At 50.1% G+C, this 23,902-nt stretch overlaps 1 protein-coding gene across 1 annotated transcript; it reads left to right on the top strand.

Moving 5' to 3' along the window:
• The first annotated feature begins 4,183 nt into the window (after positions 1 to 4,183).
• Rhobtb2 (Rho related BTB domain containing 2) lies at positions 4,184 to 23,494 on the top strand. Its single transcript, XM_021651213.2, has 10 exons — positions 4,184 to 4,723; positions 8,683 to 8,884; positions 9,717 to 9,820; positions 10,906 to 11,091; positions 11,916 to 12,934; positions 13,210 to 13,328; positions 15,300 to 15,450; positions 19,764 to 19,852; positions 20,564 to 20,669; positions 20,818 to 23,494. Exons 2-10 carry the CDS (start codon positions 8,693 to 8,695, stop codon positions 21,033 to 21,035), a joined length of 2,184 nt encoding a protein of 727 aa, XP_021506888.1. The 5' UTR covers positions 4,184 to 4,723; positions 8,683 to 8,692; the 3' UTR covers positions 21,036 to 23,494.
• Positions 23,495 to 23,902: the final 408 nt, after the last annotated feature.

Raw genomic sequence — 23,902 nt, 5'->3', positions numbered from 1 at the left:
GGTAGCCGTCTGCTGTCTTCACACAGTGTGACTTGCGCCATTGTGCCCAGTAGAAGGCCGGAGAGAGTACAGCCATCGCCCAAAGTCACACTGCCGTTTTAAAGGTCAGAAGCAAAGAGGGTGACAGCTGCCCCTCTGCTCTGATGTCCTGCCTTTTAAGACCTTTATATGTGTGTCCTCAGAGGCCAGAGAAGTGTGTCAGATCCCTTGGAGCTGTGTTACACAATTATAAGCCACCCAATATAGGCACTGGGAACAGAACCAGGGTCCTCAGGAAGAGCAGCTGGCACTTTTAACTGTTGAGCCATTGCTCCCCTACTTTGGGGGCTGCTCCTGTCTCATCACTCTCCCCTGTCCCTGGAAATTCATCATCACCAAGTCGACTTGTCCCCTGTTAACTACAAGTTAACCAAGTCAACTGCTTTCCAGTGAGTATGTAGCTGGCTTCTCCAAGCCTTTCTCTACCGTTTCTGAACACTCTAAAAAGTCTAGATTTTTTTTTTGATGGATGAGACTTAAGATATGTAGGTGGAGTTGCACAATTAGGTTATCTTTCTCTCATTGTGTGTTAATTTCATCCCTCCCAAAGACTTCCCTGTCTATTCCGAGCCTTGGTGGTCTTCAGCTCATGTCTGCTGAGTCCTAATTGTCTCAGGAGCTGCTCTGTAGAAAGGGTAACTGTTCACATCCAAGCCTTTCATGTTTAACCTTCATATCATATGTTAGTGAACCTTGAAGGTCATGTAGATGGACCAACGCTTATCTGTGAGAAAACAAACCCAGAGAAGATAGCTTTGTTCAGTATCACACAGTTCCATGACTGTCAACTGACAGCTCTCTGTTAAATTACTCAGACAACTCAGGGTGGCCTGGCCTGGGACTCCACTGTCCACCTCAAAGCTGGCTCCTGTGGCTCCCAGGCTAGAGTATCAGACCTCTGAGCTCGGGTAGCAGCGGCCATGTCCTTGCCCTGGGTAGAGCCTTTCATTTGAGCCAGCTGACTTTTGTGTGACTCAGTCTGCTCATTCCCTTTCACTCTCTTGTCTCCTCCCGTCTAGCCTCCTTTCTTTCTGCCACCTCCGTCAGGAGCCTCAAGGGAGCTCAACACCATGGGAAAACAAGGAAAAGGCCGGAGTAGCCCCTGGAAGGCTTCTCAGAACAACATGTGAGTCGCCACTTTGTGGTTTTTGTCCTCTGCCCCATTCTATTGCCTCTCCCCAAACTTTCATTTGTCCATCAGGTATTTATTGAGCATCTACTGTGTGCTTGTTGAAGTGCTAGACTAGCATGACAAAAATGCCCTTCTGGATATGCATGTCCCTTTCCAAAGGAGACAAAGCACTTCTTGAGTGAGTTAGTAGAGGAGCACAGGAGAAGGTTGGGGCCCTCAGGTTGACAGGGGGTGTTGGTAGAAGACCTCCCCTGGGGGATGTGGCACCCAGATAATGACAAAATGGCTGTCTTTAAAGAATGGGTAAGTACAGCTGGTGTAGAGGCGCATGCCTGTGATCCCAGCACATGGGAGGCAGAGGCAGGTGGATCTCTATGAGTTCCAGCCTGGTCTATAAAGCAAGTCCAGGACAGCGAGGGCTTGATACACAGAGAAACCTTGTCTTGAAAACACACAGACAAACAAACAAACAAACAAGAATGGTTGAGTATTTCTCAGTATGGAGGGTTGCGGTGGGAGCATCTTTGTGCTCAGAGGACTGCTCCTACAAAGGTCTCCTCATGGAGATCTGATGGTGGTTTTATTCTGGTCAGGGAGTTGAGAACAACCTGGTTATCCTGGCTGGTCTTCCTCTCCTTCTCTAGGCTCTATCTCTCAAAATACCTCAGCCTTTGCTCAAGATTTACTTGTCATCTCTGTTTCTGGTTCTGAGCATGGATGCCACCTGCTCCAGTAGGCACACTGCTCATCTCACGAGGTCTGGTTCAGGTGGTGGGTGACTACCACACGTGCATGTGTTCATGTGTGTGTGTGTGTGTGTGTGTGTGTGTGTGTGTGTGTGTATGGTGTGTGACTCTAGGAGGAGACAGCCCCTGGGAACAGGGGCTTGGCCATCTGGAAGGCTGTGCTGCCTGTTATGCACGTAGAACACACCGGCTGGAAGAGGGGTGGATGGACGGGTCTGCATAGGCTGGGGTGGCCTTGGGAGAGGTGGAGGGAGCCATGGACCAAGGCTAGTACTGGAACTAGTCTGGATCTTGAAGTGTAGCTCTTTCTGAGAACCAGGGTGGAGGCTTCTCTCTCCAGCTTTACCTCTAGTTTATAAGCAGGCATCTGCCCAGCAGCCTTATAATGGCCTGGCTTTGGTTGTGAAGAGGGAAGGAGGAAGGGACTTCAGAGAACAGGTTCAAGGGGATTTTAGGGCACAGACGGCTGTGGTGAGGGAAAGGATGTGTGTGTGTGGGGGGGGGTCTGGGGCAGGAAATGCTGGCATTAAACCTATCTTTGTGTTGCAGGAGTGTAAGACTGCAGCGAGGCATTGCTTCCAATGCAAGGGAGGGAGGCCACAGCAGGGCAGTGCCTCGGCTGCCTGGAAAGTCAGCTAACTAACAGGAAGGGAGACTCTAAGCTGCAGGGAATGGGCAGAGAGGCATGGAAGGAAGAAGGAAAGAAAGGGGTTGGGGTGGAGAGACCAGGGTATGGGTGGAAAGGTCCCTGGCTGAGTACTGTGTTTTCCTTAAGTACAATCTTAAGAGCATAAACAATGAAGTGAGACCCTCCTGTGCCAAACCAGGGGGGAGAACATACCTGAGCAAAGCCTAGCTTCTTTCCTATACATGTGTTTGAGTTAGCACTTGCTTTATGAAGACTGAGCCTGAACATGAGTCACTGTCACACTTCTCTCCATCTCTGGGTGGGTGTTGGAAGCTGGGGACAGTGAAGTATCTACCCACCGTGCGTGCGATGGGTTAAGTGAGCCTGATTGCACACTTGCAACAAGCGCCCCGCCCTGGTGGGCAACTTTCAACCATATGCACTCACAGACAAGAGGCATGTTTCAGACAATGCACACTGCGTATTTATTTGTTTATGGCAGGGTTACCGGCCTCAAACTTTCCATCCTCCTACCTTGGCCCCCTGAATGCTGAGTTTGTGTATCACTGAACCTGCCAGGCCAAAATTCAGCTTTTGACTTTGGGGAGTGGCAGTAAATCTCTCTTTTACATCATATTTAGCATAAGCTAATATTAAAAATGGATCTGCATTCTCAAAGAACAAGTTAGAAATGTGACAGAGATCAAGGGTGAGTTTTGCCAGTCTGGGCTTTAAAAACTGACCAGAGACAATTGACAAGATGGGCAATTCCTAGCAGTCCAGACCATCTTAACAAGACAAGCCTTGAACATGAAAGTTTCATTTTAATGAGCAGGGGAAAAAAATGGCATTAGAATCAACTCGTTTTTATTTTAGCGTTTGGAGAAATTTTGCAACCGTGGCCATCCTCCTGTCCCACACTCCCAAGTTCTGAGATTACAAGCCACCAAATCTGGCTTGAATTACTGAAGGTTACAAAAGAGCACCCAGAGGGGACTTAGGTAGGGTATCTCTGGCTAATATTTCCGTGGCATTTTTTTTGCAAAGTGAAGAAGATACTATGAACTTTCTGTGACAACAGGTTGGGATGGGGACCTCTGAAGAGGTGACAGACAGGTAAGGAGGTACAGGTAGCCATACAGAAAATGCCCGAAAGTCAGAGCTGCAGGGACAATGCGGGAAGAAAGGCCCTCGAGCACTCGGAAAAATAAACAAGGAGACAGAGGACTTGGACGGAAACGCAGTTGTGTGCCACTGCTGAAGGCTTGGCTGAATTCAGGGAGAAACAAGAAAAATCTTCCTGCAAGTGGTTCTCTAAGTTGCATTCCCAGGGAGCACCAGGATGAATTTCTTCCCAGCCTCCTGGACAAAACCCATCGTGAGAGTCCAGCAAGGTTTTGAGCCCCGCGAGGTCAGCTGCTGGCCATCCGAGGCTCCCAGGGGAAAAGGGAGGAGGCGCAAGGAGCCGGAGAGAAGCGGCGGGGCGTGCACGGGATCGGGGGGCGTGTCCCGGGAGTGGCCTCCGGGTGTCCAATCCCCTTCTCTCCCCTTTCCACCAACCGCGCGCCGCTGTGGGCGGTCCCTGTCACAGCAACCGTTCCTGGGTGCGATTTTTTTTTCCCTTTTTTTTTTTCTCTCCCTTTTTTCCTCCCCAACCTCCCCCCCCTCCAACTTTGCTTTTTTTGTGAATGAAAAAAGGAGGTCGTGAGCGGTCCCCGGGACTGCGGCGCTCGGCGTCTTAAGGCTGCGCGCGTGCGGCGGCCTCGCCCGGCTCCTCGCTCATCCAGCGCGCCGCCCGCAACCTCCGCAGCGCTGCCGGGCGGCGGCGGCGCGGCCCAGCGGCCGGAGGTCGGAGGGGCGGCGCGCAGCCCGGCGGAGCCTCCATGACATTGGGCGCCCGGGGCGCGCGGAGATGCTGATCCGGAAGAGGCAGTGGCTGCAGTGCAGCGCCCGAGGCTGCTCACGCGCCGCGGTCCGGCCTGGGCTCCTGTGCCAGAGTTTCTGATCTCACCCGAACCGGGACCCCAAGGAGGCTGGATCTCCAGCACAGAGCAGCGGCGTCGGCGGCGCCTCAACTTGCACGCGCGGAGTGACCCCAGACATCTCACTAAAATGAGCGTGCTTAGCAGGAAGAGATGTGTTCCCTACACTAGAAATTACCCCGTCACATGTAGTGGTGTAAGTACACGATTGATTTCTGTTATGGCCGGTTTGCAAGCAGCCTCTGCAAACGCGCCGCCTCGCCTTTGGCTCAGTCTTCAGCGCCCTCCCTTCTCCTGCCTGCGCCCCTCCTGCGTTTCCCCGGGCTCCGCTCTTCCCCTGGGCACTTGCTGAGGCTGCTCGGTTCAGAACGGAGAGAAACTAACCTTCTTCCTTCGGTGTTTTTAGGGAGAAGTACACGCCTTGCATTGGTGTGTCGTGCCCCTCCCCCTTTTCTACTTCATTAAAAACAAATTATGTGTGCATGTGTGTGTCGGGGGTGGGGTGGGACGGAGAATGAATAAATTCATAGTGGTAGAGGTGTACCTTCTTTCTTTCGTTTTTTTTTTTTTTTTTTTTTTAAAGCCAGTACAATTGGGGTGTTTGCTGACGGTGGTGGAGCTGTTTCTTTGAAGTCAACTCCACTATGGTCTGTCCAGCTGAGTTTTGGCAAACTACTGGTGGAAATGTTGAGCTTTCTCTGTTCACGTTCGAGTGTCCTAGGATTGAGAAGTTTTTTTCCTGTATTTAGGCTTCTGTTTCTGTTAACGTGATCATTCAAGATCCCTTTGGGCCTTGCTCTACGTTTTCTGCGCGGGGAGGATCCACCCCTCCACCTTCGCCCGTATTACAACGTCAGCTTCCCCAGTGGGAGCTCCTTTAAGTCCGAATCCACCCTTCCTTATTTACTCCTCTCCTCCCGATTCTCCCTTTCTATCCATCTTCCTTGATTTTTTTTTACTTTCATTTTCTCGATTTTCCTCCCTTTCACGTTTTTTTTTTTTTTTTTTTTTTTTTTGTAAGATGCAGGATGTGGGATATTGGTTGCTAGGAGACAAGCCAGGCTCCCAGGGAGATTGTCGTTTCCTTGACAACCAGACTAGGGCAGCCACAGATGAACAAGCCTCCTATCAGCTGTGGGAGGGAAAGGGGGCCTTTTGAGCTCTGCAAAGAGTGTGTGTAGGGGTTGCGGGGGTGGCAATGGGAGCTCTTGAGATTTGTGGGTAATCTGAGCACACCTTCGGATCTGTCCTGGACAGAGCACAAAGACCTGGGAAAGCTATTGTGCAGGAGGCTGTTTGTGAAGAGGGGGGCAGTGGTTTGAGGACAAGAGTTGGTGGAAGAAATATCAGTGTCTTTGGGATTGTCAAGGGAGTGGGGTGAATTGGAGGTTGTGATACCCAGGGCAAGGTGGAGGGTAGTCAGGAGTCTCTAAAGAAATGGGGCTGGACAGTTGTGAAGGAGAGTCGCTGAAGAAGAGCGTGTCAGAGGGAGAGGGGCAGTGGGGAAGTTCACCGAATGGTTTGTCTCATCGCGCATGAGTAGCAGTTCAGAAAAGTAGTGTGGTTCTAGAGCAGAAATTATATTAATGTTGGCACGCTGTCTCCAGGACAGGCTCCTCATTTAAGACAGGCCTGATTAGACAAAAGAGTTCTGGCTTAATTGGGCCAGCCTGTATCGTAAAGAAGGATATAATTACACATATGGATATGCAATCTAGCATTATATAATACTATATTACATAAGAAGACAAATGCCTCTTTTCACCCAGGCTCTTTTGGCATGAATTTACCAAAACTCAAGAAATTTCTTCCAACACCCTCATACCCATTTTCTGGAGGTAGAGACTGATGTCCATAAAAAGCGAAGTGGTTTGCCTCTTTCTAGATAGGACAGGGAAGCTTGCACTTGCAGCAAGGATGATGATGGCCAAGAGAGCCAGTTGGTGGATGGGTAAGGGAAGTCTGAAGGGGGCAGCCAGAGAAGGGATGGGCTTGGGTGTTGAGGTTAGATAGCAATTTAGGCAGCCCGCTTCCCACATTTATGGCCAGTTGTTTACCACTCTTGTACTTGTTGGCTTCATGGCCCCTACTGAACTCTGGAAACCAAATCCCAAGCTGTGTGAGTGAGTGTTAGGTCATGAAGCGGCTTGAACTTGGAGAGGCCCCTGGATTTAAGAACCCAGGCCCCTTCTCCCATTAGCTTTCAGGTCGTGAATCTAAACTACCGAAGGAGGTTCTTTTGGCCTGTGGGTTTCTGTCTTCATAGGTGGGGTTCTGTTTTTCTCTTCTTTTTTGTTATCCACCCCATAAAGCAGGAGCCACACCCACGTGGCTTTTCCTGGTGCCCACACATCCCTCAGATGTTGAGACTAGGAGCTGCCAAGGAGGATTCTCTATGCTCTCAGTTCAGGAGAGAGAAGAGGGAGCAGAAAGCTGATGGCTATAACAGTTCCCTGGAGGATGGGACCAGGAGGGTGCAGGAATGATGCAGACAGTTGCCATATAGACTGAGCCAGAGCTTGGTCAAGACCTCTTGTAGTAGAAGGGTCCAGATGCTGTAAGATTCCAAGGAGGAGGGTGAGCCGATCTCATTGAAAAGTCCTTGCTGCCCTTTTTTGCTTAGGTTGCTGAGCTGCATCCACTTGCGCAAATCCCAGTTGTCATGTTACTTGAGTCTCTCGGTTCTGCGTTCCTGCATGCTAGCATCTCATAACAGCCTGCCAGGGACGGAGCTCCTCTGCTGCTGCTGCTGCTGCTGGTGGTGGTGGTGGCTTGGCTCTGGTCTTGATGGCTCAGCAGTAAAGCGCCTGGGCAGCCTCCAGGCTCATCTGCGCTCAGCCTTCCTGTACCTGGGAAGGCTCACTCCAGAAATGACTCTCTGCACACAGGGAATGAGCAGGAGCAAACTGATAACCTGAAGTGCACTTGCCTGCTCCCTTTTCATCCTGCTTTTAGCCCCTTCTAGAAGGGTAGATGCCAATGGGGAGACTAGCCTCAACGTCTTCTCAAACTGAGAGCCTCGGCTTCTTACCCACCGACGGGACTTGCTAACTACAGAAGGGCCTTCTAACTGTTCATCTGATCGACTGTTCTCTGGGATGGACAAGCTACTTCTCTGCCTATCACAAAAGGAAACTGAAGCAGAAACTTAAACTAAGCTTGACCCTCAACCTCCTCCAGCAGCCGGTTCCCCACATAGACGATCTGTCTAGCTTCTCCTCAAAGTGCCAGAGGGAAGAGGGTCTTCTGATCTAAGCTGCTTCCTCTATAGGGGAGTCAAAGGAAGTAGATCTTACTCTTGGGAGCCAGGTGTGGGGTATCCCAGATAGGGCATGGGAAGGCCCATGGACCATAGAGTGTATTGTTCCGGGCTATGACTCCCTCCATCCCTATCTCAAAGTAGAACTTCAGCTGAGCAGACACGTGGGCAACGTGACAGAACCACAGTAGAGGAGGGGAGGCTTGTAGATTCAGCAGGTACACAGAAGGCTCCCTACTCAAAAGATGCAGCCAGAAAAACCTCTCCCAGCCAATAAGAAAGGATAGGGTAGGAGGATGGAAGTAAGCAGGCTGGGTCTTGGAAATTTACCATTTGAGAGGGCCAGGGGAAAATAGGGGAAGCTGGGGAGAGCTACTGCCCAGCCCTGACATGTCCATTAAATTTTAAAGTGACTCTGTGCTGGAGTATGCTGGGAAAGGGTGGGGAGCTGGCCCCAAGTCTGCTTCTCTCAGCTGCTTGTTTTGCTGCTGCTGCTACAGCCCCAGGGAAGAGGAGGAGAACAGAGGATGAGTGAGCTACCAGGCCAATTCCCTCTCTCTGGGGGAGTAGGGATAGGGCCAGGGCCAAGTCAGGTCCTGCCTTGGGAGCTCTCAAAGACTGCCTCCATTCAGAAGCAGAGCTGCAGGATGGTAAGGGACCAGAGGGAGACAAGCGAGCCATCTGGTAGCATTGCGCCACTCAGCTTGAATGAGCTCCTGTCTCCTAAGGCCCCTGCAAAGCTACTTCCCTGAAAGTTGTCCACTCCATTCTCTTCATGTCAGTGCGAGTGCTTGACAAGGAGACAGACCCAGCTGAGGAGAACTGCTTACATTGATTCTGGTCCTAGTCCTGGTCCTGGTCCGAACCCATCCTGATATCCTTTTCCTGCTCTTCAGGTCCCAATTAATGGATTCTGACATGGATTATGAAAGGCCAAACGTAGAGACCATCAAGTGCGTGGTGGTGGGGGACAACGCCGTGGGCAAGACCAGGCTCATCTGTGCCCGGGCCTGCAATGCCACCCTCACCCAGTACCAGCTGCTTGCCACCCATGTGCCCACAGTGTGGGCCATTGACCAGTATCGTGTATGCCAGGAGGTAAGACTACAAGGCTTCTTGGTTCGGGGCCTGTGCTATGTATGTTGAACTGTAGTCTGGTGTCTCTGGAGCCTCTAGGGGTGGGGCAGAAGTGGATAAAGCAGAAGGAACCTCTGTAATGAGGTCTGCAGGAAGACCACCCCCAGGAAGGTATCTTTGACTATTTGTGTTTTCAGTGATGTTCTGGTTAGGGTTTCTTTTGCTGTGAGGAAACACCATGACCAAAAGCAAGTTGGGGAGGAAAGGGTTTATTTAGCTTGCAGGTCTTCACCATAGCCCATAACTGAAGGAAGTAGAACACACACTCAAGCAGCGCTGGAAGCTGGAGCTGGGTGCAGAGGCCATGGAGGGATGCTGCTTACTGGCTTGCTCCTCATGGCTTGCTTAGCCTGCTTTCTTATAGAAGCCAGGACCACCAGTCCAGGGATGGCACCACCCACAATAGGCTGAGCCTTCCTCTATTAATCACCAATACCCTACAGCTAGATCTTATGGAAGCATCTCAATTGAGCTTCCCTTTTTTCAGATAACTCTAGCTTGTGTCAAGTTGACATGAAACTAGTCAGCACAAATGGGTAAGCCAGGGGCTAGGAATCTAGCATTGGCTGGGCACCACATCCTGTGCAGTCATAGCCCTAGATAATAACATTTCCTTCTCCAACAATAAGTATGCCCCTTTAAGGTCTCTCTGCTTCAGCTCAGCATGGAGACTACCCTTGTTATTGATTCTCCAGAGGTTTCATGTGGACAGCGGGTTGAACAAGGCACACGTTCCAGCCCTGTCCAACCCTCTCAGACCCAAGACCCATTGTCCTGTGTCCCCCATGCCCAGGTGCTGGAGCGCTCCCGAGATGTGGTAGATGACGTCAGCGTCTCCCTGCGCCTCTGGGACACCTTTGGAGACCACCACAAAGACCGACGTTTTGCTTACGGAAGGTAGGGAAGGCCTTGGGCACTTGCAGGAGAATTTTCACTCTTTTCTAAGGTACTGAACTATACAGTAGAAACTGGGAGAAAAGAGTGGAGTAGATACAGTGATGGGCATTCCCTGGGGCTGAAGGCATCCTGAGCTTGGAGGCCTCCTTTGAGTCCCAGCTCTGCAACCTACTAGCCCTGAGCAGCTCTGGGACAATTTTTTTTCTCATTGTGAGATGGTGATCATTTCTTTCTTTCTTCCCTTTTTTTCCCCCTTTCAATGCTGAACCTTGAACCTAGGGCCTCGTGCATCATAGGCAAGTGCTCTACCACTGAGCTGTATCTCTAGCCCTTTGTAAAGCAAAACAAGCAAGTGAAGAATTTTATTTTGAGACTCAATCTTCCCCGGTTGCCCATGTCACCAAGGAAGCCTTGAACTGGAAGTTTTCTGCCTCAGGCCTCCCAAGTGGCTTGCCTGTACCGCCAGGTCTGGCAAAATAGCAGTTTGTATGTGTGTATAGATATGTATATTGGCACATACATGTTCATGTGTATGCAAATTGGCAGGGAGAGCGCCTTGCGCCTTTGGGTGTGCTAGAGGCTGAAAATAAATGTCAGGATGTCTTCTTCAACTCCTCTCCAACCTTAGCTTTATTTTTGGAGACAGGGCTTTCTACTGAGCCTGACACTGAGCTTTGGCTGGTGTTGCTGGATAGAGAGCCCCAGGGATTCCATCCCTTACACCGTGTCTCTGTGCTGGGCATACAAATGCTCACAGCCATGCTTGACTTTTTATGTGACTGTGTGAGTACCAGGGATCTGAACTCAAATCCTCGTGTCTGTGTAGAAATCACTTTAGCCACATCCCCAGCCCCAGAATGATAGTTTTTAACTCATACTGCAGGTGTGTGGCCAAATGAATCTTTTTGCTTTAAAATGCCTTCATATATTGTAGACACTATTACTGTGTATTGTGGGGAAGATGGTGGGAACAGGTTCATAAGACAGGGGCAGGCTGTAGTGGAGGCAGGTATGTTTTTCTGGGGGCAGGTAAACCCCCACCCCAGCTTCCTCTGCCTGTAACTTTTCTCTCCTACCTCCCCCAGATCCGATGTGGTGGTTTTGTGTTTCTCCATTGCCAACCCCAATTCCCTCCACCATGTCAAGACCATGTGGTACCCAGAAATCAAGCATTTCTGCCCTCGAGCTCCTGTCATTCTGGTGGGCTGCCAGCTGGACCTACGCTATGCTGACCTGGAAGCCGTTAACAGGGCCAGGAGACCTTTGGCTAGGTAGGGGGACTGTGCCCAGGGAGAGGGAAGGGATACAGGGGCAGGACAGCACTATGATTCCCTGCTCAGCCCTGAAGGAGACCCACTGACCCTTATGTCTCTCCTTCCATTTGGAGCAAATTCACATCAGAGTCAACAATAAGCATGCTCATTCACTCACTCACTCACTCACTCACTCACTCACTCACTCAGTCTTCTGTGTCATTGTATACCCCTGTGGGAAAAGTCTTGTGCTGTCTTCTGTCGAGGAAAGACAGAGAGGAGAAGATGTGTGTGGGAATATATATTTGAAAGGGTCTCATAATTCTGTGGTGCTCTTCATATCATGGGTTACACAGCCGTGAGTTTGGCCAACGTGAATGGGAAGGTTTAGATTCCCCCCCACCTCCGTCATTATTCCCTAAATAAGGAGTGATAACAGTTATAGCATAGCACTTAGAAATAATCGAGAAGCGATTTAAAAAAGAGTGGGGATATGCACAGGTTATGTAATGACAGTGATGTTTTCTATGAGGGACTTGAGTTTCCACAGATTTGGAGTCTGAGGGGAATCTTGGAACTGATACCAAGGGATGTCTTTCTGTGAGTAGATTAAATGCTGGTGTGAAGCTTCGCGTGCAAGAGAGGGAGGTGCCGTCCCTGTTTTTAGCTGGTGCAGTCAATGGGAGCCAGCATAGACAAGCTTTCCTAAAGGACAGGAGGGTCAGACAGGGAAGGGGGCTTTCAAGGGCAGGTGCTGAGCAGACCCTGCAGCCTGCTCAGAAAGAACGGCCAGGCTCCCTCCATCACTAATACAAGTTTGTATTCCCTTCTCGCACATCAAGGCCCATCAAACCCAATGAAATCCTCCCCCCAGAGAAGGGTCGGGAAGTGGCCAAGGAGCTGGGGATCCCTTACTATGAGACCAGCGTGGTGGCCCAGTTTGGTATCAAGGACGTCTTTGACAATGCCATCCGGGCTGCACTCATCTCCCGCCGTCACCTGCAATTCTGGAAATCTCATCTGCGCAATGTGCAGCGGCCTCTACTGCAAGCACCCTTCCTGCCCCCCAAGCCACCACCCCCAATCATCGTGGTGCCCGATCCCCCCTCCAGCAGCGAGGAGTGCCCCGCCCACCTCCTGGAAGACCCGCTCTGTGCGGATGTCATTCTGGTGCTGCAGGAGCGCGTGCGCATCTTTGCCCACAAGATCTACCTCTCCACCTCCTCCTCCAAATTCTATGACTTGTTCCTCATGGACCTGAGTGAGGGGGAGCTGGGGGGCCCCTCAGGGCCAGGGGGCCCCCGGCCGGAGGACCACCGGAGCCACCCTGAGCAACACCACCATCATCACCATCACCACCATGGGCGGGACTTCCTGCTTCGGGCAGCCAGCTTTGACGTATGTGAGAGTGTAGACGAGGCTGGGGGCTCTGGTCCTGCTGGCCTCCGAGCTTCAACCAGTGATGGGATCTTACGGGGTAACGGAACAGGGTACCTGCCAGGGAGAGGGCGTGTGCTCTCTTCCTGGAGCCGAGCTTTTGTGAGTATCCAGGAAGAGATGGCAGAGGATCCTCTGACCTTCAAATCCCGGCTGATGGTGGTGGTGAAGATGGATAACTCCATTCAGCCAGGGCCCTTCCGGGCCGTTCTCAAGTACCTGTACACAGGGGAACTGGGTGAGAATGAGCGGGACCTCATGCATATCGCCCACATTGCCGAGCTGCTAGAGGTCTTTGATCTACGCATGATGGTGGCCAACATTCTCAACAACGAGGCCTTCATGAATCAGGAGATCACTAAGGCCTTCCATGTACGCCGGACCAACCGAGTTAAGGAGTGTTTGGCAAAGGGCACCTTTTCAGGTATGGGACATGTTTAGAAGAAGAAGGGGTTCTCTCCAGGAAATTTTCTGAGGGGTCTAGGTTATCCCTTAGTATTCAGAATTGGCTTCAGCTCCCAATGCTATAGCAATATGGCTGTCCTGCTGCTCAAGCCAATAGCTTGTCCAGAGCCCATTATTCCTATCACAGGGCTCCAGAAGTCAGGTGGGTAGCCAGGACCGCATGACTGCCCTTGGAGCTGATTCTCCAGCACAGCCACTGTGTCCTTACATGATACCTCTTCTCCTCCTGGACAGATGTGACCTTCATCCTGGATGATGGGACCATCAGCGCCCATAAACCCCTGCTGATATCCAGCTGTGACTGGATGGCTGCCATGTTCGGGGGACCATTTGTGGAGAGTTCTACCAGGGAGGTGAGCCTGGAGATGGGGAGGGAGTGGATGGGAGAGACATTTTACATCTTCGAATTTGAGATGGCCTCGGTTAATGGTACTTTCCTCAGCACTGCTCATGTTCTAAGCACCATGGTGCTTCAGAGAGTCAAGGATTTTTCCTTATTCTGGGAGAGGGAATTACAGTGTCTTAGCAGTTTGGAAAAGTCTTTCATACGTATCTCATTTAATTTACCCAGACCTACGTATAGCAAGCTGAACATGTTATTTGCAAGAAAGGGATGCCCTGAGAAGTTATGCAATTTGTACAAAGTTATGCAACTAGGAGAAGGGAAAAAAAAGAGGGTAGGTCTGGAACTCAGGATTGACAGTTCCTTGGTTTCTCAATTATACTCTGCTGCTTCCCTGAGACACATGGAACCACGAGAAAAGCCTATGTTCCAAGGTGAAGTCAGCAGTGTCTGCAAAGATAGGTTTTATTTTTATTGAGCTATGGGGAGACCAACAGATCAAGTGATAATGCCATTGAAAAGATGGATTGATAGAGATCCCACACAGGGGAAGATCAGGAGTCAGCCAGAAAGTGGAGATGGAGGTATCTTGGTTGTCTGATACCTGGTCTGGGGTGATTGGAACAGGCAATGGTAGACTGGGGTGTGAGTATGGTAGAGGGGCTGGGAAAGGACCCCTCCCATCCCTCAGGCTCTAGATGCCAGAGCATAAGATACAGACTATAAAAGCACATAATGAATATTGTCCCCTTGTCTCGGAAGGGGTTTGTTGATGAGCCTTTAGAAATTCTCCTGCATCCATGCCCTCTTTTCTGTCCTCCCAGACAAGCAGAGTAGTCCAGACACAGCCCTTGCAGCTTTCCATTATCTCTGTTTCCTGGACCATGAGCTGCCCATCACTCTGTCTTTTTTGCTTGTTTGTTTTAATTTGAGACAGTGTTTTTCTGTGTAGTCTTAGCTGCCCCAGACTCTCTTTTAGACCAGACTGGCCTCAAACTCACAAAGATCCGCCTGCCTCTGCTTCCCAGAGTGTTGGAATTACAGGTGCGTGCCATTGTGCCTGGCTCCATCACTCTATCTTATAGTTAACAAGGCTCTATGTTACACATACACAGATGTATAAAATTCCAAGTATCTCTATGCAGTTTTCCCAGATGTTCTGTAATGTCTTTGGGGTGCAGGGACATGGTCTTTGACTTCTGCCAGGTACCCTTCCTGCCCCCTGTTCCCACCCCTTAGACCATGCTCACCAGATCCTTGAGTGAAAAACTGAACTAAGAGCAATCAGCAATCACGCCGGGTGAATTAGAGTATGAGTTCCCTAAGGTTTCAGGAAAGGAAGTGCTTAGGGAAGGCTAAGCAGAGCAGTTAAGAGCTGAACTGGTCTCTGAAGTGGGAGTAGGAATTGGATATACAGAATATGAGGCCGGGATTCTTTGAAGCCCCAGGGAGCCCGTGTGCCCTGGGCGTTTCTCAGTACCATAGACACACATTTTAAAACTCCACCCAATTCTCAGCAAGCCCAGAGAGACTTCCATCTGATGAGAAAGCAGGTTTTGTTTCTGTGCTGCTGTGAAGGGATCGCAGAGGCCCAGAGCAGCAGCACTGAGCAGCTGGCTGGTTCCCTTTGCTCATTCTGTAGCCCACTTCAGCTGTTCCCTGCAGGCTCAGGGGGCTCGGGGGAGTAGCTGACCCAAATGGCCCCTTCAAGCATCCTCCCTGCCTGAGTAGTTTTCGGGGAGGTGCCAAGAACCTAGGTCCCTCTAGAAGACACCAGAGCGCCCCTCACTAAGTGCTGTCAAGTCACCGAGACTCAGTGCCAAGGTTAGGGGTGTTTTTCTAAGCAGATTCAGCAACAGCCCAGAAGGCTGGTTGGCTGGGAAAGACCAGCCCACCAAGCCGGGCCTTTTCATCTGTCGGGACCCAGAGACTCTGGGCCACCCTCGACTTCATGCACCTTGCCTGCTGCTTCCCACCTCAGGTCGTGTTTCCATACACAAGCAAGAGCTGCATGAGGGCTGTGCTGGAGTACCTCTACACAGGCATGTTCGCCTCCAGCCCGGACCTGGACGACATGAAGCTCATCGTCTTGGCCAACCGCCTCTGCCTACCGCACTTGGTTGCCCTCACAGGTAACTAACTGCAGTGTACAGGGACCTCCCCGGGGCAAGATCGTGGAGACCCCAGGGAGTGCTTATCCATCGTTCCTTTCCTCTCTCCTCCTGGGGACAGGCCGGAGCACCAAGGGAAAAAAGTGCTCTTAGAATTTAGTCCGCTGGGGTCTGGAGAGATGGATGGCTCCGTGGTTAAGAGCCCTGGCAGCTCTTCCAGAGGACCCGGGTTCAAGTCCTATAACTCCAGATCTAGAGAATTTGACTCCATTGCACTGATATACATGGAATCAAACACTAATGCACTTCATTAAGGAAAAGAAAAAAAAAAAAAAGAGTTCAGTCTGCTGATGTGTGTAAAGGTTTACCTGAGGACATAGATGTACAGTGTAGGAGTGTTGGTGGGTGACAGAAGCGTTCTGTCAGAGTTCTTGTGGCATCACAAAATGGTCTCTAGCATGTGATGACACTTTGACCTCCACTCAGGCAAGGTCAAGAAGTCAGAAGAATTAGAACATATTTCTGATTCCACTGTATGGTTCTTCTCCTGGTCAGCTTCCTGTTCTTTCTTTTTCTTCTTCCTCTTCTTTGACTCCACCTTTTCTTCTTCCAGAAACGTAAGGTAAACACTCACTAGCCACTCATAGTTTCTTGTAAGGATTGTGAAAGCTGGGCCTGGTGCTACCGGCTGTAAGCAGAGCTCACAGGAGGCAGAGGCAGAAGGAGCCTACATTCAAGTTTTGCCTGAGCTACAGAATAAGTTTAATTATTCTGGGCAATTTAGCAATCTTTGTCTCAAAGAAAGGGGGTAAGGAGGGGGATGTAGCTCAGTGGTGGTGCCTGCCTACTCATGCAAGGCCCATGCCCACGCAAGGCCCATGCCCACACGCGCGCGCGCACACACACACACACACACACACACACACACACACACGAGGGAGAGGGGGTGGGAATCGGAGAGAGAGAGAGAGAGAATATTATGAAGGCTATAGCTCAACTTTTAAAATAAGTCAATTCCAGAAGCACTCAGGCAATTGGGGAATGCAGCAGTAGGCAGTCAGGCGGGTGCCCACAGTGGGGAGGGGAGCTAATGATGGAGGCCCAGGCAGGCAGACAGCATCTGTTGATGTTAAAGCTGGTGTTTGTGTTGCCACTGACTTAGACACCAGTGTTAGTGTTGCGGTCAAGACTGGTTTTCCTGGGCAGGTCAGGAGAGGGCAGAGAAGAGCCTTAGAACCTGAGTCAGGTCTCAGGTAGGGCCAGTGTCTAAACTGCTGAAACCCTGGACAGTTAATTAAGATTAAGGACAGACAGCAGAGAGACAGCAATCCTGTGAGGGAGAGAGATTAAAAGGGACATGTCAGTCACAGAGTCCAGTGACCCAAGAGGGACAAGAGGGCGTTGAGAGTTGAGAGTAAGAGCGGCGTCTCAGGATTACAGTTTTAGCACTCTTCGGTGCCCATGGAAAATGGTGTAACCTTTCCAGAGGCCATAGCATTTAAAAATTTGACATGGAGTTAATTCCATTCTCAAAAGACTATCTCTGAAGTAATGATCTCTGGGACAAAATAAAACCCATAAAGGTATTTCTAGGGCATCTTTTCATTAGGGTAGGGATTGGAAGCAGCCCAGAGAAGCCCCTTGGATAAGTCCACATAGGTAATTTTCGAACAGCTGCCGCTTAAAATGTCAAACTGGATTGCCCCGTGGAAGGCCTTGCAGAAAGCAAAGCCTAACTACTTTTCCCTGGAAATGACCTGTGCACTAAGACATGACTGCCCCCCCCCGCCTTGTTAAGGGTCTGTGGGGAGCTGCTGAGTTTTAGGTAGTTGGGGCTGTTTATTTTCTGAGGTTATCAGTTCATACTTAAACTGATGCTAGATAGGACACAAATAAGTGAAATGTGTGTTCCACTTAATGAATCATACAGCAAAATTCTTTTCTAACCCGATGAAAGCCAGGAACTTGAACCTCCGTGGCCATACCATTAGTTTCCACCTCAGATCTCTCTTTCCTCCCGAGGAGCCCACACTACCCAATCCTCTTTTCTTACAGTAACTCTTACCTTGACTCACTTCCTTATAGTCTATGGTTTTATTATCCGAGCATGCTTCCTTTAAACATTATAGCTTGGTTTCCCTTTTTGGGTTATCTTTTGAATTTCATTTAATCAATGATTACCTGTCCATTAAGAAGAGTTTACTGCTTTGCCTCTGTGGCTCACCCAGCTTGCTTTCTTGTACAACCAGGATTAGGCCCACAGGGGGCTGGACCCTCCCACATCAATCAGCAATGAAGAAAATGCCCCACAGGCATAGTTTGTGTCAAGTTGACAAAAAGGAGCCAGTGTACTCCTGCACTGCTTTTGTTTTTTTTTGTTTGTTTGTTTTGTTTTGTTTGTTTGTTTTGTTTTGTTTTTGTTTTTGTTTTTCTAGACAGGATAACTCTGTATGGCCTTGGTTGTCCTGGAACTCGCTCTGTAGACCAGGCTGACCTCAAACTCACAGAGAGGCGCCTGCCTCTGCCTCCCGAGTGTCGGGATTAAAGGGGTGCACCACCACTGCCCCCCGCTACTCTAGTCTTTTTTAAAAAATGTACCTTTGTTTATTTATTGTGTGTGTATATGTGATAGTCTAAGAACAACTTTTGGGAGTTGGTTCCCTCCTTTCACTCTGTGGGCTTTGGGGATCAAACTCAAATGTTTCAGGTTTGTCAGCAAGTGCCTTTACCGCCTGAGCCATCTCACGAGCCCTATACTGGTCCTTTGGTCTCGTAGTTTTCTATGAGCTAGATTTCTTACTGACTGCATTCCTAATCTTTACACGCCTGCTTTATGCAGTGCCGAGATGGGACCCAGGGCTTCATGCATGATAGGCTCGCACTCTACCAACTGACCTATAGCCCCACTTCCACCATTCCTTGTTCATGGTACAGTCAATATAATTCTCTCCTCACTCTGTTTCTTGTAAACTGGCTGTTCAATTTAGGATTTAGATCCTGGTGAAAACAAACAAACAAACCTCAAACTGCCTTATAAGTTAGAAGAGACAAAGATCGCCTACTTTTCTTTCTTTTTATGGTTTTAACGGACATTGGGTATCACTACCTAGATCTGTCATCTAATTAGATGTTCCAAAAAGATACTATTCCAACTCAACCATTCCTTCCACAAAGTGGGGAACACTCATCACTTACTGTTTGGTTACCTGTAAGAGAGTTTCTGTAGTTAAGACAGTAACACTTGGTCCTTTCTTTGGGGTTTTTTTTCCTCCTGCCAATTTTTTTTCTGTGTATATTTTTAAAGTGTTATCATGAACAAACTTGGTTGGTTTTGTTTAATTGTATTTCTTTTGTTTGTTTGTTTGTTGCTTTTAAGACAGGGTCTTATAAAGCCCAGGCTGGCCTTGAACTTGCTATGTTCTTTGAACTGGCTTTGAACTCCCCATCCTCCTGCTTCATCCTCCAGGTGCTAGGATCGTAAGCAGGCACCACCACAACCAACGCATTTATTCTTATGGAAGTTCAAACACTGTAACCAATAGCACTCTCTTCGTGTTTGCTCTGGAGTCCTTGGCTTCCTTGCCGTCTTGAATGTTCTAGCTCCTCCATGAACCTTTATGTTTCAGATCTGGAATCAGCCATTACTACAAAACACCCTGGTTTCTTTGTGGTGATGAACCCAGGGTCCTATAGATGCTGGGAGTCCTGGTTTCTTATAGTTGACAATGGAAATGCCCGCTGGCCTTGTGATACTTCCTGTTTCCTAGTCTTTCCTGTGGGAGGAGCTGAACAAACATACCCATCTTTTTAAGGATGAAATACCTCATGGTTTATTCTGATCCTTTTAGTTGAATTCGGGGCAAGGGAGTTTTACTTCCTCCATATAAATGTTTTAATGTAAACTGGAGGATTAACATACCATCTGTTAATAATGTTTAGACCCACAGTTCTAGATCAGAGTTTTCAGGCTCTTTTCACTTTCGACAGGCATGAGGTTTTAGGCCCTCTTCCCTCAGTTGTTAATTGTTCCAAGGACCATGCTCTGTATATCAGGTTATATGGTGGGACATATGTAGTTTGGGGGAAAGAAAAAAAAAACAAAAAAAGCTCTTAATTCACTTAGCATCCTTTTTCATTTCCCATCCCTACTCCACTGAGGTCTTAGCCTCATCCCTGTTCCCATCATCAGTGGGAACAAACTTAGTCTCCCTTTCTGGCCTATTGAGACTTATCCATGGCCTATCCAGTTTGAACCCCTCCCTGCAGCAATCCCCTGCTATGGTACATTTGCACTGTTTCTTCAGCTGATTGCTGGCTGTGTGTGTGTGTCACAGAGCAGTACACAGTGACCGGACTGATGGAAGCAACCCAGATGATGGTGGACATCGATGGGGATGTCCTTGTGTTCCTGGAATTGGCACAGGTATGGTGGCAGGGGAAGGAATGGGCAGGTCTTGACTCCAGGCTCTGTCTGCCCTTAGGCAGAGTATAGGACTCTGGGAGGTGATGGGTCGGGATGGTGTACAGCCCTGGCTTCACAGCAAGGTGGCGCTCATGTCACCTTATACATCAGGAAGCAACTAGAGAACATTTGGACGCCTGCAAAGAGAGCTGACAGGAAATGGATGGACTGAGACCATAGGTCATTAGAGTGGACCCCAGGATAGGGCTTGAATCATGTAGAGGGTACTGAGGATTCCCCCCCTGAAGTTAACTTCCTGCCTCCTATTACCAAACAAAAGAGTCACAGTGCCAGGAATTCAGTCTTTGAGTGTGGCTGCTGCCAGGTTTGCTGAACTTGGTTGCCCACGTCTTGCTGCGGATTGTTTTGTCCGCAGATGGGAGGAGAAGGGAACCAGATGGGGTAAGAGCTGAGAAGAACAGATGCCAGAGGAAGGACGTGTGGGACATGAATGCCAGTAGCACGGATGCTGGGGGCCACTGTGGGGTTGGTAATAGGGTCCAGGAGCCTGCATCAATCATTGCCTTGCTCGGTTCTGGCAAGGGAAGGCATGCTTTTGAGGGTGGGCCTTATGACTAGAGTATCCATGGGCGCTGCCCAGAGCTGCTATTCCGTAGGCCTCTATGCAAAGTCTCTTACCCCAATGGGCATGCGTTTCTGTACCATCCACAGTTCCACTGCGCATACCAGTTGGCCGACTGGTGTCTCCACCATATCTGCACCAACTACAACAACGTGTGCCGCAAGTTCCCCCGAGACATGAAGGCCATGTCTCCAGGTGAGTCTTTGTGCCAGCCGCAGCAGCAGCTTCTGCAGCGGGAGCTCACCTGGATCATAGGCAGGGGTGGGCGTAGTGCTGGCCTGGATAAGGGGAAGAGGAGGGGAAGCATACATCCTGACTCAGCACCCCTTGCACTGTGCTCTAGAAAACCAAGAGTACTTTGAGAAGCACCGCTGGCCGCCGGTCTGGTACCTGAAAGAAGAAGACCACTATCAACGTGCTCGGAAGGAGCGTGAGAAAGAGGACTATTTACACCTGCGGAGGCAACCGAAGCGGCGGTGGCTGTTCTGGAACAGTCCCTCATCACCGTCCTCCTCAGCAGCAGGCTCAGCATCTCCGTCCTCCTCCTCGGCCGTGGTCTGAGATGCTGCCACCCTCTTCTGATCCTGCTGCTGTTGTCCTCATTAGTCCTTGTCCTTCTGCTCTTCTGTATCATCTCCTCCACCCGACAGGGGACGAGGGAACTCACCTAGCCAGAACCCTAAGGGCAGAGCTGTTCTTACCAGCCAAGGTGGCTCAGGCTAAGAGGAGCCAGCCCTGCAGATCAGAACAGGGTCCACCTACAATTCCAGGCAGGGCAGGAAGAGGTCTGCCCCAAGGTGGGGAGCAGGAAAGAGCTCAGAGCTCTGCTCTTTGCTCTCTGGACTTGACAATAGAGTCAATGGAGGAAAGCTTCCCTGTACGTGGGCTTGTTTGTGTTGGTGTCTGCTTTGGCCAGGGAGGCAGCTTCCTCCCCAGGAGCTGGTCATGTTTTTGTACCAACAGACTTTTGAGGGTTGCAGGTATTTTGTGAGCATCGTCCTGTGCGCTTATTCAAATCCTTGCTTGAGAAGTCAGGGGAGAAAAGAATTCTCCAGGGCTCACATCAAGGGTTCTATACCATGAGCTATGGCTGTGAGGAGGAGAAAGGAACAAACTGCATCCTGCCAGCATCCTTTCAGGGCTACAGGCGGTGCAGAACCAGTGGTGGGTAGCAGCGTTGATCCAGTGTGCGGGTTTGTAGGCAATACCTCAGCGAGTCTCCGACTGCACCCTCCCTGCACTTGTTACATTTGGACGTGGATGGAGGAGGAGGAAGGGTGGGTTCTATGCTCAGCAATCCCATGCTCCTCTAGGCCTCTTCCCCTGCCTCTGGGTAGCACTGCCTTCTGTGAGGTGGGGCCAAAGCAGCCCAACAGAAGAAAACCAAACTCAAAAGAAAAGCACCACTAACAGGGCCACTCTATCCTTTGTCTGCCCCCAAGGAATGAAGTTCCAAAGAAAGAGACCCTGTAGGGTATACATTTTCATAGAGCTGGATGGAGGCCTCTGTAATAATATGGATATAAAGGGCCAGTGGGACCAGCCACTCCAATGCTGTTCAGGAGAGGGCTTGTCCCCAGCCTACCTGAGGATGCTGTTCCCTGAGGCTGGATGGATATAGGCTACAGGGTGGCAGGAAAGGTTTTGGACTTTTTCCCTCTTGATGCGGGCTGCCCTCCTCTTCCAAGGGTGGCGCCACAGGATGTACTTGAAGCAGTGCTTTCCTGGGGGTGGGTGGGAGGCTTTCAGCAAGGGTTAAGGGTCAGGAAAGGGCACTGGAGAATGGGCCACACAACCCAACCCGGGACTGGAATGGGGGGTAAAGGGAAGGAGAAAATGGGAACGCTGAGCAGGAAGGATGGTGTTCTAGAGGGGATTTGGGGTGACTGGGGAGTTAACACAATGGCTGGAAGCCCCATGGGAAAAGCACTGGGCCTCACTCGAACCTATCCATTTCCTAATTATGATTCATACATCACCTTTTATCCTTCCTCTAGATTTATGAGGTGAAGTCTCATGAGGCAACAGATCATGAGAGCTCATGGGTCCCCTACCCTGAGAAGATGCTTTAAGTGGGAAATACTGGCCGAGTCCCCAGGACCTGGATAGGCTGCTTAGGTCTGGGATTAGAGGAAACCCGGAAGCAAATGCAACACTACAATTGTGTGGTTCCAGGACCTAGAGTTCTGATCTCGTCATAAGGAACAGGCAGTGGCAGGGCTCAGTGCTGAACTCGTGCCATCTGAGCCAAAGCTACAGCAGCTGCCTTTTTAGTTAAATCCTCCAGAAGTGTGGGGATGTGTGATGTGTGCTGCCATCTGCTGGCTGGTATGCCCTCCTGCCGCTGAGTTCTAAACGGTTTCAAGTGTGAAAATGAGGAGCAAGTAGGAAAGGCAGGCAGCCTCCCACACCCACCTTTGAGGACAGATACCTTTGAGAGGTATCTAGGTGATAAGTAGAGTTCTGTCCTAAAGAGCAAGAGAAACTGGGTCTCCCAGGTGATTTTAGGGCTGAGCAGCTTGGGCACCACTAGTGATGAGGATGGACAGGCCAGTGGGTGAAAGTGAAGCCCTGTGGGGTTGGAGGAAGCCCAAGGAGATTGGTCAAGGAACATCATACATTCACCCCTCAGGGACTCCACAGCCCCCACACAGCTGTCAGAGCCAGTGTGCACCAGGTAGGGCCCTACAGCTGGGCATAACCATCGGGGGGAGACTCTGTGTGAGCCAGGAGAGAGGAGGGGCAAACTGCAGTCCCTTTGTGCATGGGTGCTCTGGATTCCAGGGACATAGAAGCAGGAGAAACTCCAGTGTGGGGCAAGCCTTGTGGGTCAAAGCCCCCAGGGGTGGGCAGTGACACAAGAGCATGCGCCCCTGGGCTGTCACGTGTCATTCAGTGTTGTTTTAGAGGACGGGGGCAAAAAAATACAAACACAAATAACCCCCACACACACCTTTTTATATGAGGTTTCATATTTAATTTGGTCATGAATTCATAATACATGAGTATTTTGTACCTAATGTCATGCCTTGTACTGTTTTATGTTACCAACACATTTCTGAGAGAGGTAAGAAAGCGCATCACATGTGAGGGTGAAACATAGACCCGATGTTGGGGCTGGGTACAGAGCCCAGCAAACCCTCATGTGCAATTCCAGCATCTGTGTGTAGGCACAAGGACACCGATGAGGATAACACTAGGAAGCGGGGTCTCCCTCCTGAAGCTACATGAATGCCACAGCAACAACACAGAATATAGACAAGACAATATAGAATAGCCAGGAACAGCCATCTCTAGAACTGTCCTGTGTGCCTAGAACCTACCGGAGAAGGTTTTGCCCGAAGGATGGCTGAAAGAATGAGGACTTACGAAGGTTGTTCGGTGCTTTAGAGCACTTGCTCTTGCAGAGGCCCTGGACTAGCTCCAAG

This window comes from Meriones unguiculatus, chromosome 9 (assembly GCF_030254825.1).
Source record: "Meriones unguiculatus strain TT.TT164.6M chromosome 9, Bangor_MerUng_6.1, whole genome shotgun sequence".
Taxonomy (NCBI): Eukaryota; Metazoa; Chordata; class Mammalia; order Rodentia; family Muridae; genus Meriones; species Meriones unguiculatus.
The sequence above is the reverse complement of the archived record's forward strand: the minus strand, read 5'-3'. Positions and strand labels throughout refer to the sequence as shown.